Consider the following 16,699-nt stretch of genomic DNA (forward strand, 5'->3'; position numbering starts at 1 on the left):
TGTTTATTTTATTGAATACGACAATATTAAATATATGGTTAAATTGAATTCCTAAGTTAAATATGTCATTAATTTAATGATTAAAAATTTTTCTTTTGTATCCGTAGATTTCAAATTTAATGTATTTTTTATTACATTGAATAATCTATGAACATTTTTTTGTTTTCAGAGATTTTGCATTAAGATATAACATTTTAATGTTAAAATTTTGCATAAAATATAAGTTCAAATTATATAATGATGTTCAAAATTATGAAAACTAATCTACAGTTAGTTGACGAAAACTGCCAACCATGTGATGGTGATTGTGGTTTGTCAACGCTGATACTCGCCCTTGTCTTGCACCCTCGCTAAACATTTCCTCTCTTACAGACATTTTTTCATTTTTGAGTATTTGTTCTCGTTTTTCTAACAATTCTTGTTTCCATAAATCTATCATAATTATTTAAATAAATAAAACGTTGATTACAAAGTTATGTGTTTAAAAAATTAACTTACCTATCATTGTTGACATTTCCATTTCTCCACCATATTCTTTAGGCAATAATGATTTATCTACAAATGTGTGGCTTTCCTCTATTGAACTAAATATCTGGGGAATGATTATCAAGAGTTATACATAGTAATTATTATTTGATGTTATATTAATTATTTGTTTGTTACTTTTACACGACTTCTAATTTTTTCAGATATCAAGGTCATTCCAAAATCTAATGCAAATTTTAAACTCAATGGTACATTTACTCCATATATTTCTTTGTGTCGCATTGGAAGTGTTCGCTAAAAATAATTGATAAAAGAAATATTTATTTTTATAAAATAACAATTTTTATTACTATTATTATTATTTTAGGTATAGCTTTTAGTTAGCAATATTACAGCTCAAAAAAAAAAAAAAAATCTATAGTATACAAGAAGATAATAATCTTGTTAAAGCAATACGGAGAAGATAAAAAGTACAGATTAACAGTTTAAGACAAATCATTATATTTTATCAATATTTTAAAATTGCCAAAAATGTGACATTAGGTATAAAAGTGTATATCTTATTTATATATCTATATTATGTAATTTATGTACAAAATAAATTATATAATTTCAATTTAAAAATGTTGTATTTTATAAAAAAAAAATTCAAGTACCTCTCCGTTTTTAACAATTCTGACAGCCTCTCTTGGTGTAAATAATGTAAGTTGTTGTAAGCTCATACCCGCAGCGTCTGTGTAGTGTACAAACCCACGAATTTGGTTTTCTTGGTCTTCCATCAGTGTTTCATATGTAACACCATGCATTCTACACATTTCTGCATTAGTCCATATTGACGGATTGAAAACTCCTTAAAATATTTTAAGTATTGATAACTAAATCCGTTATATACAGTGCATTGGAAGTCCATTTCAGGAAGTATTAAGTCTTTTAAAGTATATGAATCCTATTCTAAGTATATTTGAATATATACCTATTCTGAATATATTTTTTGAATAGTTTAAAAACTGTATATATGTACCTATTGGCAGGGCCGACTTTAGATACGATCGACGTATGCGACGAAACAGAAGCACGCGAGGCGCGTTAAAATTAGAATAAAAAGAGTGAAGTGTACTCAAATAATTCTTGCATAGGGCGCTGAAAAAGCTAGAGACGGCCCTGTCTATTGACCATTACACATAACTATATAGTATAAAGAATGTATAGTTATGTACTTATCTACAGAGTACAGAAGTAATATTTTTATGTTAATTGGGTAGGTATGTAAAATGTAAATCTATTTAATACTTAATATTAACTGTTGAACTATCGTATATTGTATTTGTTAAGTTTCTAACTGCAAAATATTTATTAGGCTGTTAATTAAGTTGAAATTTAATTTATAGTTATTATTTATTATAAGTATTAAGAACTTGTGGAAGGACTCAAACAATCACGCATATATAATATATATTTACTTGACCTGGAACCCCCGTGTAGGTATATTTAAAATCCAAACTTTGTCTTTGCACATATTATAAGTCAATTAATATCCAAGGCCATTGTATAATGTATAGTGATGCAAAGAAAGTGCAAAAAAAAACAATAGCAACAATTTAGGTAGGTATGTAACTATTATGGCCTTGTCATTTCAGTCGCATACCTATTTATACCTAATTTATTTACAACAAAATAATCACTTAGGTATCCATTTATGATTTATCATATATTTAAATAGCGTTTTTCAGTAAAGTAGTATAACCACCTAGAGCCTATAGAAATCAGGAGATTAAGGTCCCTTAAATATAAAAATGAAATTATTAATTATGATGATGCTAGAAAAAATGTAATAATAAAAACTAATAAAACATTACAATAATAATATTATAGTTAGTTGTACTATTTTCAAATTTCTTAAAAACAATTACATACTTTAGGTACCTAAAAAAAACTTTTTAAGCCTTAATTTGATTAAAAAGAATAAAGTTCTTGCAGTTTTAATTTTTTAATGCCACGAAGTAGGTAGGTACCTACTACAGTCCTCTAATAATATAACATGGATAAACCTGATGTTGGGCTCCGACAGATAGCCACTGGTAATTTGTGGTTTGATTCGAATGGCATGTATTCGGTATAGTCGTATTGAGTAAAGGTTAACTAATAGTTTATTTTAAATCGTAGGTATTATATATATTATAATATAGGTAATATACTTTGCGTGTTGCAAACTTATAACTTAAAATTAATGTATAATATTAATATATCTACTTATATAACCATAATAGTATAATAATAATAAAATTATAGTTATACCAATTCAGTGAATCAGTACCTATCTGTATTTAAAGTTAAAGAAGTCCTGTTTCAGTGGAGTCGTACAAATGTGATCTGTAATTCGCAATTTTAAAGGTAGATGAATTGAACTATTTATCTATACTGTCTGCATAGACATAACTCTATGCGGTGACTTGTAGGAAGGGAGAAGACTACGTCCAAAATATTTTTGTAATTTTTTTAAAATACATATTGGATATTATTAATTTATGAAAAATGTTCTTTTCAGTGAGCTGAAAAATTGGTTATCAGGACGAGTATGTTATAGCTTGTAAAATTGTCATGGTTCCTTAATTCGACTTAAACATTTTAAATTTACCTATTGAAGAATAATGTTTAACATACCTACATAATTTATGAATAATATAATTCAAATTTGTTGTTTAAAAAATACAAATACCTATGATAATATGATATTAAATAAATAAATAATGTCAATGAAGATTTATTAAATTATACAAATAAAATACAAATATCAATTTAAATTTATATTTTTTTATTAACTGCGTAAATTTATGCAGGTACATAAAAAACTCAGTAGAAAGGTGTAAGGAAAATTTTTCAACAGATTAATAATGAAAAAATATAAGGACTACAACAGAAAAAAATTTACATAATAATCTTAAATAAAATGTACAAAAAATATCTTCATTTATTTTTAAATTAATTTTGCTCCCTCCCCCCTTTAGAAAAATGTCTGGGGACGCTCATGATTTAACAAATATTATTATTGTATTAATTAAATTTGCTTCATACAAATTATGAAACAGAATTTAGTACATATATATATATATATATATTTTAATATTTAAAATTTATCACTACCCAATTTTGAAAATCGCTCGATCCAAAATTAAGCTTTGACACGCTGGCTGAAGATCACTAACATATTATTATGTATATTAATATTATGTAATAGTATAAGCTACATTAAACAAACCGCTAAATACCACTGCAAGAAATTCATAAAAATATCACTACCTAACAAATTATGAATTATGATGCTTAGACTTGGACACTTCAAATATAATAGTCTAACACTTAACATCAAAATCTTATTTATATGGCTCAATAAAATAAGCACAGCAAAATAATTGAATATATTGAACTTTGTTAAAAATCCGATAAGAAATGTAAAAATCAAATAAAAAATGTATCGAGTAACCCTTATGGTCTTATGTAATTATCTAATTTTGAATAATAATAAAAAAATTTAGGAATAAAGAATTAAAAATGTGTATTTTTAATTAATGAAGTATAAATTAATTAGGGCAATACTGAATTCATTAAAAAAATCATTATTCTATTTTAAATAGCATCATAAATGAACTAGTTATCATATTTTCTATAACTTATTATTGTATAATATAAGACTATTACATTTCTAAATGATAGTAAAAAATTTTACCTGGTCTTGTAATGATAATCCTACGTCCATTTTTATCACGCTTAGGAACTACGAATATATACCTGTAACAAAATATATTATAGGTATCACTGTATAGGTACACTATAAATATTAATTTCTTGTACAATTCGATTTCAGAAATTTAATAGATACAATAATTATTCAATTACCCAAGTTCCAAAAGTTTTTCTAGTCGTGGACAAGTGATATCAAGTTCATTAAAGAGTTGACGACCAAACGTTTGTCGCAATAATAAGTATCGTTCCAAAGCTTCTTGAGCTAACGGCAAACTAAATTTTTTGGCTCGAAGAAATCTCAACAAAAAGCTGTCATCTATTAAAGCCAAAAAAAAAAAAAACATATAATTAATTTCATAGTTTTATATTATTATCATCTAATAAACATATTACTATTTTGAACAATATTTTTAGTAAGTAATAAAACTATTTATTTTTTTAAATTATTTAAATTTAAGTAACTCGCAAGTCTATAGTTTTATATTGTTTCTTGATTTTTTTAATTTCTTAAATGCAACCTATTTTTGATTTCAAAATTTTAAACAGAATATTTTTTTTTAAACTTTTATGTAAGTAACTCATAAAAATATAAATTTCCTTAAACAAACAGTTTATATTAAAAAACAAATACAACCTCAATCAAAAATTTGACTGAGTTCTTGTAACTTACCATATTTTTAATTTTTTCTAACTTTAAACAGGGTTTTTGTTAAAAAAAAAAAGACAAAATGTTTATGTTTATTATTATTAAAATTAATAAAATTGTTGCTTCATTATTTGAAGTTGACAGTGCACGTCGATATTTTCATATAAATATTCTTCACATTATGAAATTAAAAATATTAAATGCTAATTGAAAAATAAAACTTCGATTGTAGTAATTTCACTAACAAATGTGTATGTGATTTTATTTTCATACACGAAAAATTAAAAAAAAAATTTACTGAAGTGTACTGAGTATACTGACTATAAGTATTGAAAGCGCTGACTACACTATGTGGGACAAATCACCTTGTATAAATTCTATAATATAATTTACTATGATCTAAATATTTAAACAGGTGTAGATATAAAATACCTACCTAAAACGATACATTTTTTAAAATTTTCTTTAATTTACTATAATTATATTCAAAGTATAACCAGCTATATAAAACATATATAACTATATAATTTAATTTTAATAACTATAAAATATTTTTAAATAACTCAATAAAAGGATAATTTTAATACTTAATGAAATATTAAAATAATATTTACCACTACGAGAATGGATAATTTTTTTATTTTGCTTCAACCATAACCGCATTTGACTTAAAGCATTAATCCGTGTTTCTTCATCTTCCCTGAGTTCTTCTTTTGCTATTTTCAGTGTTTGGATGTTTAAATTCTGTTCCATTTTAAATTAATACTCAGATCTCAGAATAAATAATATATTGCAAATGCTATTGAAAGAAAGCTAAAAGTAAATAAAATAAATTTTAAAACATATACTTATATATATATTTTGTTAACATTTTAAATAAATAGTTTACAAAACGGAATCGAATTAATAAAAATTATTAATTGTAAAATGTTGATTAACATTTTTTTTTAATGCATATAAATTCAGAATTTTAATTTAGGTTTAGGGGATACATAAGATATAACCATATGTTTATATGAATATAAATATAAATAATTAACAGTTAATCAATCTATTAAAGAATACCTTTAAAAAATATTTAAATTACCATCAAGTTGGGTGACTTGGAATGATTTTGACTCTAACAAATTAATTTATGATAATTCAATTTTGCAAAAAATCTCCTAGTTTTGATACTTTCAAGGAATAAATTGAACATAAAAAGGATTAAAAATTTCTTGTTCTAAACTAACTTAGAACACCCATATTTTTAACCACAGATTGCATTAAATTATTTTTGGAAAGTAATTTGAAATTCTACAATTATTTTTGAAAAATAAATACGAAAAATAATTTTTACTGATTTTTATTTATATTTATACTGATTAAAAAATAATTTAAGAATTTTTTTTTTATTTTGCTTTTATTTAAGAATTTTTTTAGCTATTTTAAAAAAAAATTTATATATCTTTATGAAACGTTGTCCGATCATGATTAAATTAAAAACACTTTAATAACTTAAAAACCACCAGATGTCTGCTGAAATATTTATTTAGTACATGTTCCAAGCCAGTTAATTTTGTTTATTAGAAAATAAAATTGATTTTTAAAAATTCAAAAAATATTATTTTTAAATTCTACTTGACAATTTAGATTAATAACACAATATTCACTAAAAATTAAAAATATCTTGAATTTCAACTTCAAACTAACTAAAATTACGTGTAGTTAAAACGGTTTTTTTTTTATTATATATTAGATGAATTTTACCGCGTTTTGATAAGAAATAATACTGAAAAATATTGTTATGAAGATAGAATTTTATTCCTCTTATTTAGCATTAAGTTATAAGGTGTTATAAAAAAATTATTACAAACCAACGCTCAGAGCTCAATTCTAAATAACTAATTATTTTAGAAAATAATGTAATTCATATAACTTATAATAAAACTAATATAATAAGTTTGTTTCTAATAGATATATATTATATTATCTAACAAATAAAAGTATTTCGGTTTTTTTTTTCATATTTTACTATTAGTAGTATATCTGATAAAAATAGAAATATGAAAAATTCAAAATAGATATTTGATTATATTATAAAAACACTGAAAACATTGTTTAGAACTATATGTATATTTGAATACTTTAAAAGAATATATTAGTATTATATAACTAATTATTAAGTGTAAATCTATATATAGTATCTAAAGATTTATCTTTATTATATATAAAAAAATATTATAATTTTTATTTCAGTGAATATAATTAACGTTAGGCAAATAAAAAAAAGTAATAATAACACAGAAAGATGTACTTAATTAAAAATGATACAAATGACAGTTAAAAATTTAAAGAAGAGTTTGCTATTGCTTATTAATTATTATATCACATTTTATCTACACTAATATTTAATTTCATATAAAATTATTATGTATTAATACTACATAATTATTACTACCTTAATACCTATTTTATTTATAGCTACTATTGAAAAGTTGAAAAGATTTTATATTTTTTCTCATACCTAAACAATTGTAGTATGGTAATGTGAATAGTATATTTTACTTACTATGCACTACGAATCCACATCTAACTTAGTGAATGTCTACACTACTTTTGAGGTATTATAAGATTCAAATTGTCTTAATATATACCTACTGTAGCTACCTATTGTAAATGTATCCCCCAATCAGATCATACTCCCCACTATTAATTACAACAAATATTTTAAATGATTCTAAATTTGTTAAATAATTATCGATAATATAAATTATAAATTATATGTAATACAGAACAACTGTATATAGTAAGTACAATACAATATATTTACTGATCAGATATACGATGAAAACACATAGTTAAAATAATATTAAAAAAAGATATACAAGTAGATATCACTCTGCTGTACATTAGGTAATAAGTGGATCAAAGTGTGATCTAGTGATCAGTGTAAAAGTTTCCATTTTTTATTTGTGTTTCCCGATTATAAAAAAAGTTTTAATATTTTTAATTTTTACCTCTCTAAAATATACAATCTAAATCTAATTTGCTATTCAAAACCATCTTCAAAGTTGAAAATCGAAACATTTTATTGAATACTTATCGTATACACTGCACACATGAAAAATAAATCATTGTAAAATTAATCCCTTTAAAATCTAATAAAGGTTTTCTGAAAAAAATCTATAAAATTCAAATTCTTTTAACAAACCTTATACATACGCCACAATAGCACTGATTTCTTAATCATTAAGACTTAATGTATATTACATTTTATTAATTAAATTAATTTATAACTCAACTTACAACAAATGAAGATACCTAATTAATAGTTATACATAAGTTATATTAGTATTTTATAAGAATTTATAGATATATTCTATTATCCAAGACTACCAACTTCTCGGACAATTATTTCTTTCATCAATATGACAATTGTATCATTTTACTGTTATCGCAGATTCCTTTTTATTAATTAGTATTTTTATATGATTAAAATAGTGAAGAATTTAAAATTAAATAGTTATAGTCTTGTGTGATAAAAAAATATTTAAATAAAAATCAATGAAAAATTGTTATAAGTAAGCAGAAGACATTAATTAAAAACAAAAGCATTCAATTTTGAGTAACCTGAGCACGACATTAGAAAGTTAGAACTTTTAAAATAAAATAGGTACCTAAAGAAGTTACAAACTTATAGGGCTTTAATTTATTCATAATTATATCTAATATTGAATTATTTATAATGTACTGTTGTGACTTCGTTAGACAATTATTTATCAAAAACATATAACATTAAAATATTCTATTTTTAAAATTTAGTAAATATGTATAAGTTTCTAACATATCAATCAAGGAAATTTCGATATTTTTTTTAGTGAAATATTGCCATAGGTATTCTTGTTCCAGAGATCAACAAATATGGTATAAATGGTATAATCATACGTTTATTAATATACATAGGTACGAGAATTACATATTCTAAACAATAATAATGTATAATTTTAGTATATTAAGTTCTGCATCGCTATTCTACGAGATATTGATATACATTGGATTATTAACTATTCATTGAGTAGATATTACATTTATAAGCATAAAGCAATACTAAATTCTAAAAATTAACTAAAATTAAACGTGCATAAATCATAATCATTAACATTTTCCTAAATTCTAAAAAAAAAAATTAAAAAAAAAAACATTTTCTTGAAGATTTTTAAAATATAGATTTATGTTTATAATTTTCTACACCGAGAACTGTACACCTCTATCAGTTATATAAAATCTTTTTTTATTTATTAGCATTTTTATAAATGTTTATAAATAACAGTTTAAAGCATTTTATTGCCTTTTTCTTTAAGTTGTTAAATTATCATTAGTGTCATTACTCATTAGTCATTATATAATTTAAATAAATTTTTAATCATTATTCATTGTTGGTACGTAGTAACTGAAACGATACGTAAATATTAATGAATTATGATCGATGGACGATAATTACACGTAGACAGTGTAACGCGTTATTATTTATAATACTATACGAAACACCTATTGCAATTATTACAGATATATATATACATAACAATAATATATAACTAATAAGTAATATCTATACAATATACATGTAACTATGCAACATGTTATATTATAGTGGTCATCTACACTCTATAGAATACGTATTCGCTTGTTTATAGTTGGTTTAGTTTGACAGTGATTGAGTGTACTGAAATGAAAGGAAAAAATAGAACCGAGTAGAACTGTATTATAATATTGTTAAGAAGATGTGTATTATGCAATCCATTTTATTGGCGTATAGGTACTTCTGCAACCGTTCAATTTAATATACTTTTATTACGTGGTTGGTAGCTATACAAATTTTAATAACGAAATGCATATTATACGTATATATAAGTACTATAGTCTACAATAAGTAAGAAATGATTATGAAAATAATAAATATTGAATTGAGTTAAAATAACAATACATTTATTAGACATTTTTAGACTATAGTTTTGAAATTTTCATTGTTATATAGGTACCTAACACTCTAACACACTACTATTCTATCTTGGTATAATATATATAGTAGCTAGTTAATATTTATTCAATACGCCAGGAGCTTCAATGAATACCCATAAATTTCATAACTTATATTGATAATATAGGTACTTGGTAACGCATTTAACCTACAGCATATTTCACATTATTATCTCGATAATACATTATATTTTTTTTAAATGTATTACAATATTATAAGTAAACTTAATTTACGTTTTAAAAATAATTAAATGTTAACATCATTCAATTGTATATAATTAATATATTGTTTATTTAGCTGGGTATACTTAGATAGAATTATTACTAAGGTCCAGAAATATCAATTTTAAAAACTTTGAGCAACTAGTACTTAGTAAGAAATATATTTGTATAAACCTAATTTATATCTAACTAGGTTAGACACATGGACTGTCATTTGTTAGTTTTCAGAGGTCAGAAATCGTATATAAATATCCAAGAACTACTTGTAGATAGTAGCTGTTATACAAATAATATAGAGTTATATTGGTAGACGGTAGTTGTAATTGTAAATTATATTAAAAGTTCAAATTAAGACGATTGTCTTTTACTCATTGTAGTACCTACCGATGCATGTGTAGTATGTATACAGTACGCACTTTAATTGTACAAAACTAAAATGATCACTTACTACGTGTTCGTCCTAATCCCAGTAAGTACACCACATTACTGGACCCACCGAATGTCACTGTCAAGAGTAAACAAAATACTATAGCCCAAAATAATAAATAAAGTTTTTAAAATTATGTTTATTCAAACAGATTTATATAACCACATAGTTTTTATTATTTATTTAGAATTCTTTACTGATTGTTTCCTTGTACCTAATTATAATTTTAATTATTGTATTCATAAGCATTTATTTTAAGATTTTTTTTTTACCTAATATATTGTTATGTGTAAACATAAAATATATATGTATATGTATACCATATACAATTTTTGATCGCCATTTATTCTAATTATAATAATAAAATGGTAATTTAATTTATAATTAATTATAGAAACCATTTAAATAAACAAAAAAGATTTATGAGCTACCTGATAGCATTCTAAATACCCTCCAAGACTCGGGAATCTATTTTTAAGAATTTTATCGAAAATGATTCAGTAGCTTTTGAGTCTAAAGAGGACAATCAAAGAAATATTCGTATATACATATTATATATAGTACATAGATGAATGTAAGTATAACCCAAATGCTCAAATTCTTGTAACACGTTAATAAGGTTCTTCGTGAAAAAACAATATTATTTTTAAAAATGTTTTAAACATTTAAACAGTACTAATTTAAAAAAAAAAACTTAAAATTATTAAAATATTATTAAGTTATATTAGCTAATTTAATTTTCAATTTTCTTGAAATAATTAATAATTACAAAAATATATTACCTAATAGTTTGTATTCATCTGAATCAAACTCTATTGTGATGCTGACATTTTAATAGAAATCGCTGAAAATACCTACAATAGAGATTTTAGCACAATTTTTTTAATTTTTAATCAATCATAGTTTAAAAGTAATATCTTTCATCTATTAGTAATAATTATTTGTAAAAAATAATATTTGTTAGAGAAAATGTATGCAACATGGCAGACACAGATAAAATCATGATTTTATAAAAAAAAAAAAAAATTATAATAATATTACCTAATTAATAAATAATGTTATTTTATGTTTAATAAATATATCTTAATATCTCAATTTAATCTTGTTCGAAATTTAAATCTAATTATCATTTATTTATATAAATGTTCGAAATACTTTCAATTATTTGCAAAAGGTATAATTTACGTATAAATGCATAGTATTTATACCTAAACAAATTTAGGAATTAATAATCAATAATTTAAAAAACTATATGACAAGATCAAGCTTTAGTAAAATTATGTTTTTGCCCATGATCTTATTGTTTTCACTAGTTTGGAGAGATATCTCCCTAGTTTCCCTGAACAATCTGCGTCTATACTCTATGATGGTTAATTGAAATAAAAAATTTCAACAACACTATACTTTTAAAGAAAAAATTAACTTGATTTACATTTTTTTTTATTCAAAAATACCAAACTGTATTTTTTCTTTAAGTAAAATGATTCAAAAAAAAAAGAAAACGCCTTGTTTTTTAGTATAATAATATAATATTTAAAATAAAATTTTAATTTTTGTAATGCTTAGAGTGACTTAAAAACATTTACGGTGAACAATTCCTGGACCGGATTCATCGTATTCTTGTTTAGAGATCCACATTTGTTGGAAGGTAGATAGAGAAGCTAAGATGGAACCACCGATCCATACGGAGTATTTACGTTCTGGTGGGGCAATAATCTTAATCTTGATTGTGCTAGGAGCCAATGCGGTAATTTCCTTTTGCATTCTGTCAGCAATTCCTGGGTACATAGTTGTACCTCCAGAAAGTACAGTGTTAGCGTATAAGTCCTTTCTGATGTCAACGTCACATTTCATGATGGAGTTATATACAGTTTCGTGGATACCGCAAGATTCCATTCCCAAAAATGATGGTTGAAACAAGGATTCTGGGCAACGGAAACGTTCGTTACCGACGGTTATGACTTGTCCGTCAGGTAATTCATAGGATTTCTCTAAGGAAGTAGAAGCGGCGGCTGTGGCCATTTCCTGTTCGAAGTCCAGAGCGACATAACATAATTTTTCTTTGATGTCACGGACGATTTCACGCTCAGCTGTAATCGTGAAAATTATTTTAGAGATAAGTTAGACTAGCTTAACTCTCGTAGATATGAACAGTGACTAGATACATACCAGTAGTGGTGAAGCTGTAACCTCTCTCGGTCAAGATTTTCATTAAGTAGTCGGTCAAGTCACGACCAGCTAAGTCCAAACGAAGAATAGCGTGAGGTAATGCATAACCTTCATAGATGGGAACAGTGTGGGAGACACCGTCACCTGAGTCCAAAACAATACCAGTGGTACGGCCAGAAGCGTATAAAGATAATACAGCTTGGATGGCAACATACATAGCAGGAGTGTTGAAAGTTTCAAACATAATTTGGGTCATCTTTTCACGGTTAGCCTTTGGATTCAATGGGGCTTCGGTCAACAGTGTTGGATGTTCTTCTGGGGCAACACGAAGTTCATTGTAGAAAGTATGATGCCATATTTTCTCCATATCATCCCAGTTGGTGATGATTCCGTGTTCAATGGGATATTTCAAAGTAAGGATACCACGTTTGCTTTGGGCTTCATCTCCTACGTAGCTATCCTTTTGTCCCATACCGACCATAACACCCTATAATAACAAACATAAATCCAATGATAAGGAATCAAAATATACAGGAAAAAATCAAATAAATATAAATAACAACTATTTTTCAAATCAAATATTTTCAGACACCTAATACGATAGTTATCTGTTTTTAAAAATGAGGAAGAATGGAAAGTATAGAAAGAATAGAATACATGATTTTCCACTAAATTGTGCCTACCATTAAATTTTGTTTGGTATGGCATAAGTGATTTACCATAAGGCATAAGGTACCTAGCGAAATAAATTGTGTTAGTGTATTCGCATAGTATCTACCCGTGAACAGGAATCAGATAATAAAAAAAAATAATAGATTATGGAAATAACGACTACAGATAAATAGATAGTAGGTTATACAGCTGTAGTTACCGGACATGATGATTTAGAAATAGTTTTTATTTCATTGTTAGTTATCATTATTAAAAATAACTTGAAAGGTTTAACAATTTTTAATATATTTAAGTTATTTTTAAATGTCCATAATATTATATTACGCAATATTGTAAATCCATACGTTTTTATTGGTCTGATTATCGAATGTACAGTATGATAAATCAAAATTTATGATATAAATTTTTATTGCTTGTAATTAAAAACAGAATTTTCGCATTTAATCCATGTCCTTATTTTTATAACCAATTACATGCAATAAATATATTTTCATAAATCACATGTAAATAAAAATAATGACAAGTTTTTGTTTTACATAATAATATAATATGTAGGCATTTTAATAATTGTTGTCGAGTGATTTGTTATAAAAATGCTTGTTTCAGTATATTTTACATATCAAATTTATATTCATTCAAAACGTATTAATGTATTCAATAACATGAGACTTTGAGTTAGCTACATAAACATATGCCTTAATAATTATTGATTAAGTTAAAAATTCTAAAAATAATTTTTTTAATAAAAATAACATATTAATATTTCAAAAGCAGGTGTTAAAAAAATTACTATTTTTTTTAGTTATTTTTGAACTATCGATTAAAAATTATTCACCGAGTAAAAAGTTTTGAAAATTGAAAACAAGATACCAGTATAAATACGACAAAAGTTATTCTCATATCTACATACCTAGATAAAAAATTTTAAATGCATTTTAAGTTAGAACTTTGACGACATTTTTTAAAATTGCAAAAAATTGTAAGCTACTTTGTAGTTTAAAAAATGCGTAAAGCATTATTTTTATAGACTTTTTAAGTTTCAATTTGAACGAAATTACTTATTTAGATGATAAATAACGATAAATTAATTATTTTATTATAATTTAAAAACATTATTCATGGAATCTTACACTTTTGTGTATTTTATATTATCATTAATTTTACTATAAATATTAAATTTTTTGATTTATTTTAAAATATTATCTATTTATAAGTATGTACTATGAATTTATTTTTATTGTTTTGCAAATTTATAGAAAGATGTAATTAAAGTTTGTGTTGTATAAATATAATAATAAAAAATAATATATTTAATATACAAATAATCATAAATGCAATATTTTTTTAAAAAAAGATTATACTAAAAGCATTGAATATAGAATAGATATTTTTAAATATCTAAAAATAAAATAAATCACTTGAATAGTTACATAAAAAATACTTATCACTTGGTGATAGAGGCTGATAGACCGTTCCACTCAAAATCATTTTTCGAATACAATAATATATTATTAAATTCAAATTTAGTGTACTAATAATAGTGACCTATTAGACACCTGATGCACTGCAGAGCAGTACCTACTTTCTTACCTTTTTTTTTTAATATTAAATTAGCGATGAGTTATGTCTTATAATAATTTAAATTTTAAATCATTTATAAAAAGGCACGTACAATTTATGTACGATATTTCATTATTAATGAAAAATTAACATGATGAAACAACTTTTTTTCGATAATAACCTATCGAAAAACTTATTAGGTAGTTGTTAATAATAACTAGTCATTGGTGTTAATTCCTCACTAAATCATGGCAATATTCTTATATTGACTAGTCAATGTCATTTTTCCGGTAATATAATCATTATAAGAATCATATTTTAATATGTGTTTGACGTCAAAATCTGTGTTTCAACTTATTAACTGCATAAAAAGTGTATTAATTGTTTTTTTTAATAGATATTTAAAGTCTGTAAACCGAAACAATGAGTAAATTTTTACATGGTAGAAAGTTCACACAAATGGCTTGAGAAGGAAGCAGTTCACCAACTCTTAAAAAATGAATTTGTATATTAATATATTATTATATTATATATCTATTTATTTATTAAAAAACTGTTTAAAAACTATAAAACAATTAATTTTTTTTACCCTTTTCAATTTTAAGGGTAGATTAATTATTAGACCTGTTCTAGTGGGTTTAATTTGTTTAAGATTTAAATAATTTTATGATATGTATAAAATAGAATTAATAAAAATTTCCATTGGTTCCCATATAAGGCCCGTGTTTAAGTTTAATTTATCTTTGTTCAACAGATTTGTAACAAATTTACATCATATTTTATAGTTACGTACTTGTGGGTGCTTTATGGTAGATACCTAGTGGTCATTACTTTTTGTAATATCAAATATTATGTTGAAAATAAAGATAAAAATGGGAATGTTTATTTTTTTTCATGAATTTTAATAAGTTCTCGGAATAATATCGTCATTGAATGGATATATATACTAACTTGATGACGTGGTCTGCCTACAATGGACGGGAAGACAGCACGGGGTGCGTCATCGCCGGCGAAACCAGCCTTGCACATACCAGAGCCGTTGTCGACAACCAAAGGCGCAACATCGTCATCCATTTTGCTGATTTGGATTTTTGAATCTAAAAAAACATATTAAATGATGAACTTACGATCACAATTAGAAACCGATAAATATTGTTAACAAGGATACATCACGCTGAATAGAAAAAATTTCAGTAATTGTTATAAGTCATATTTATTAATGTGTAATATAAGTAAATTAAACAGCCCATTAAAAATTGTCACGATGATTCTTAAAGCGATTAGGTCACTCTTTATATCGTAGTGAAAACACACACATCAAAATTTTTAGATTGTATGGAAATCAAGAGTCGGGCCTTGGAGAGTAAAAAACTACGGGAAATAAAAATATTTGACATTAAAACCGAAAGAACGAAATATCATCCATACATTTTGTTTTATTTTCAAAATAAAGAACATTCAACATTTATTCTATTTGAAATACATGATTGTATAATGTAATTATATCGTTTTAATTTTTTGCTTATTGTTGGATCAGTGATCACAAAATAACGTTTATAGCTTTATGACTATTCTAATTCCAATTTCGTGTATTTACCTACTAGTATAATAATAATAATAAAAAAAAAAAAAATGTATTTTATACTCACTGATCTACGACGAAAAAATCTAAAATACTGCTCTGCGGTCTGCTCTGGTTGATGATGTGAATTTACTATAAACGTACTGACGGTTGGTACAGTTTTATAAACGGGCCC

General features: G+C 24.4%; 2 protein-coding genes across 2 annotated transcripts; both read right to left on the reverse strand.

Moving 5' to 3' along the window:
- Positions 1 to 184: 184 nt before the first annotated feature.
- Positions 185 to 7,442, reverse strand: LOC112602344 (alpha-tocopherol transfer protein-like). The gene is made up of 8 exons (XM_025350373.1): positions 7,425 to 7,442; positions 5,488 to 5,686; positions 4,381 to 4,543; positions 4,211 to 4,272; positions 1,143 to 1,336; positions 664 to 780; positions 499 to 592; positions 185 to 432 (listed from the first exon to the last, which is right to left on the reverse strand). The coding sequence occupies exons 2-8, from the start codon at positions 5,624 to 5,626 to the stop codon at positions 260 to 262; spliced, it is 942 nt and encodes a 313-aa protein (XP_025206158.1). The 5' UTR covers positions 5,627 to 5,686; positions 7,425 to 7,442; the 3' UTR covers positions 185 to 259.
- Positions 7,443 to 12,068: 4,626 nt separating this feature from the next.
- LOC112602342 (actin, muscle-like) lies at positions 12,069 to 16,699 on the reverse strand. Its single transcript, XM_025350371.1, has 4 exons — positions 16,592 to 16,699; positions 15,894 to 16,039; positions 12,711 to 13,197; positions 12,069 to 12,631 (listed from the first exon to the last, which is right to left on the reverse strand). The coding sequence occupies exons 2-4, from the start codon at positions 16,014 to 16,016 to the stop codon at positions 12,114 to 12,116; spliced, it is 1,128 nt and encodes a 375-aa protein (XP_025206156.1). The 5' UTR covers positions 16,017 to 16,039; positions 16,592 to 16,699; the 3' UTR covers positions 12,069 to 12,113.

The sequence above is a fragment of the Melanaphis sacchari genome, unplaced genomic scaffold (assembly GCF_002803265.2).
Source record: "Melanaphis sacchari strain LSU unplaced genomic scaffold, SCAv2.0 Contig86_pilon_pilon, whole genome shotgun sequence".
Classification (NCBI taxonomy): Eukaryota; Metazoa; Arthropoda; class Insecta; order Hemiptera; family Aphididae; genus Melanaphis; species Melanaphis sacchari.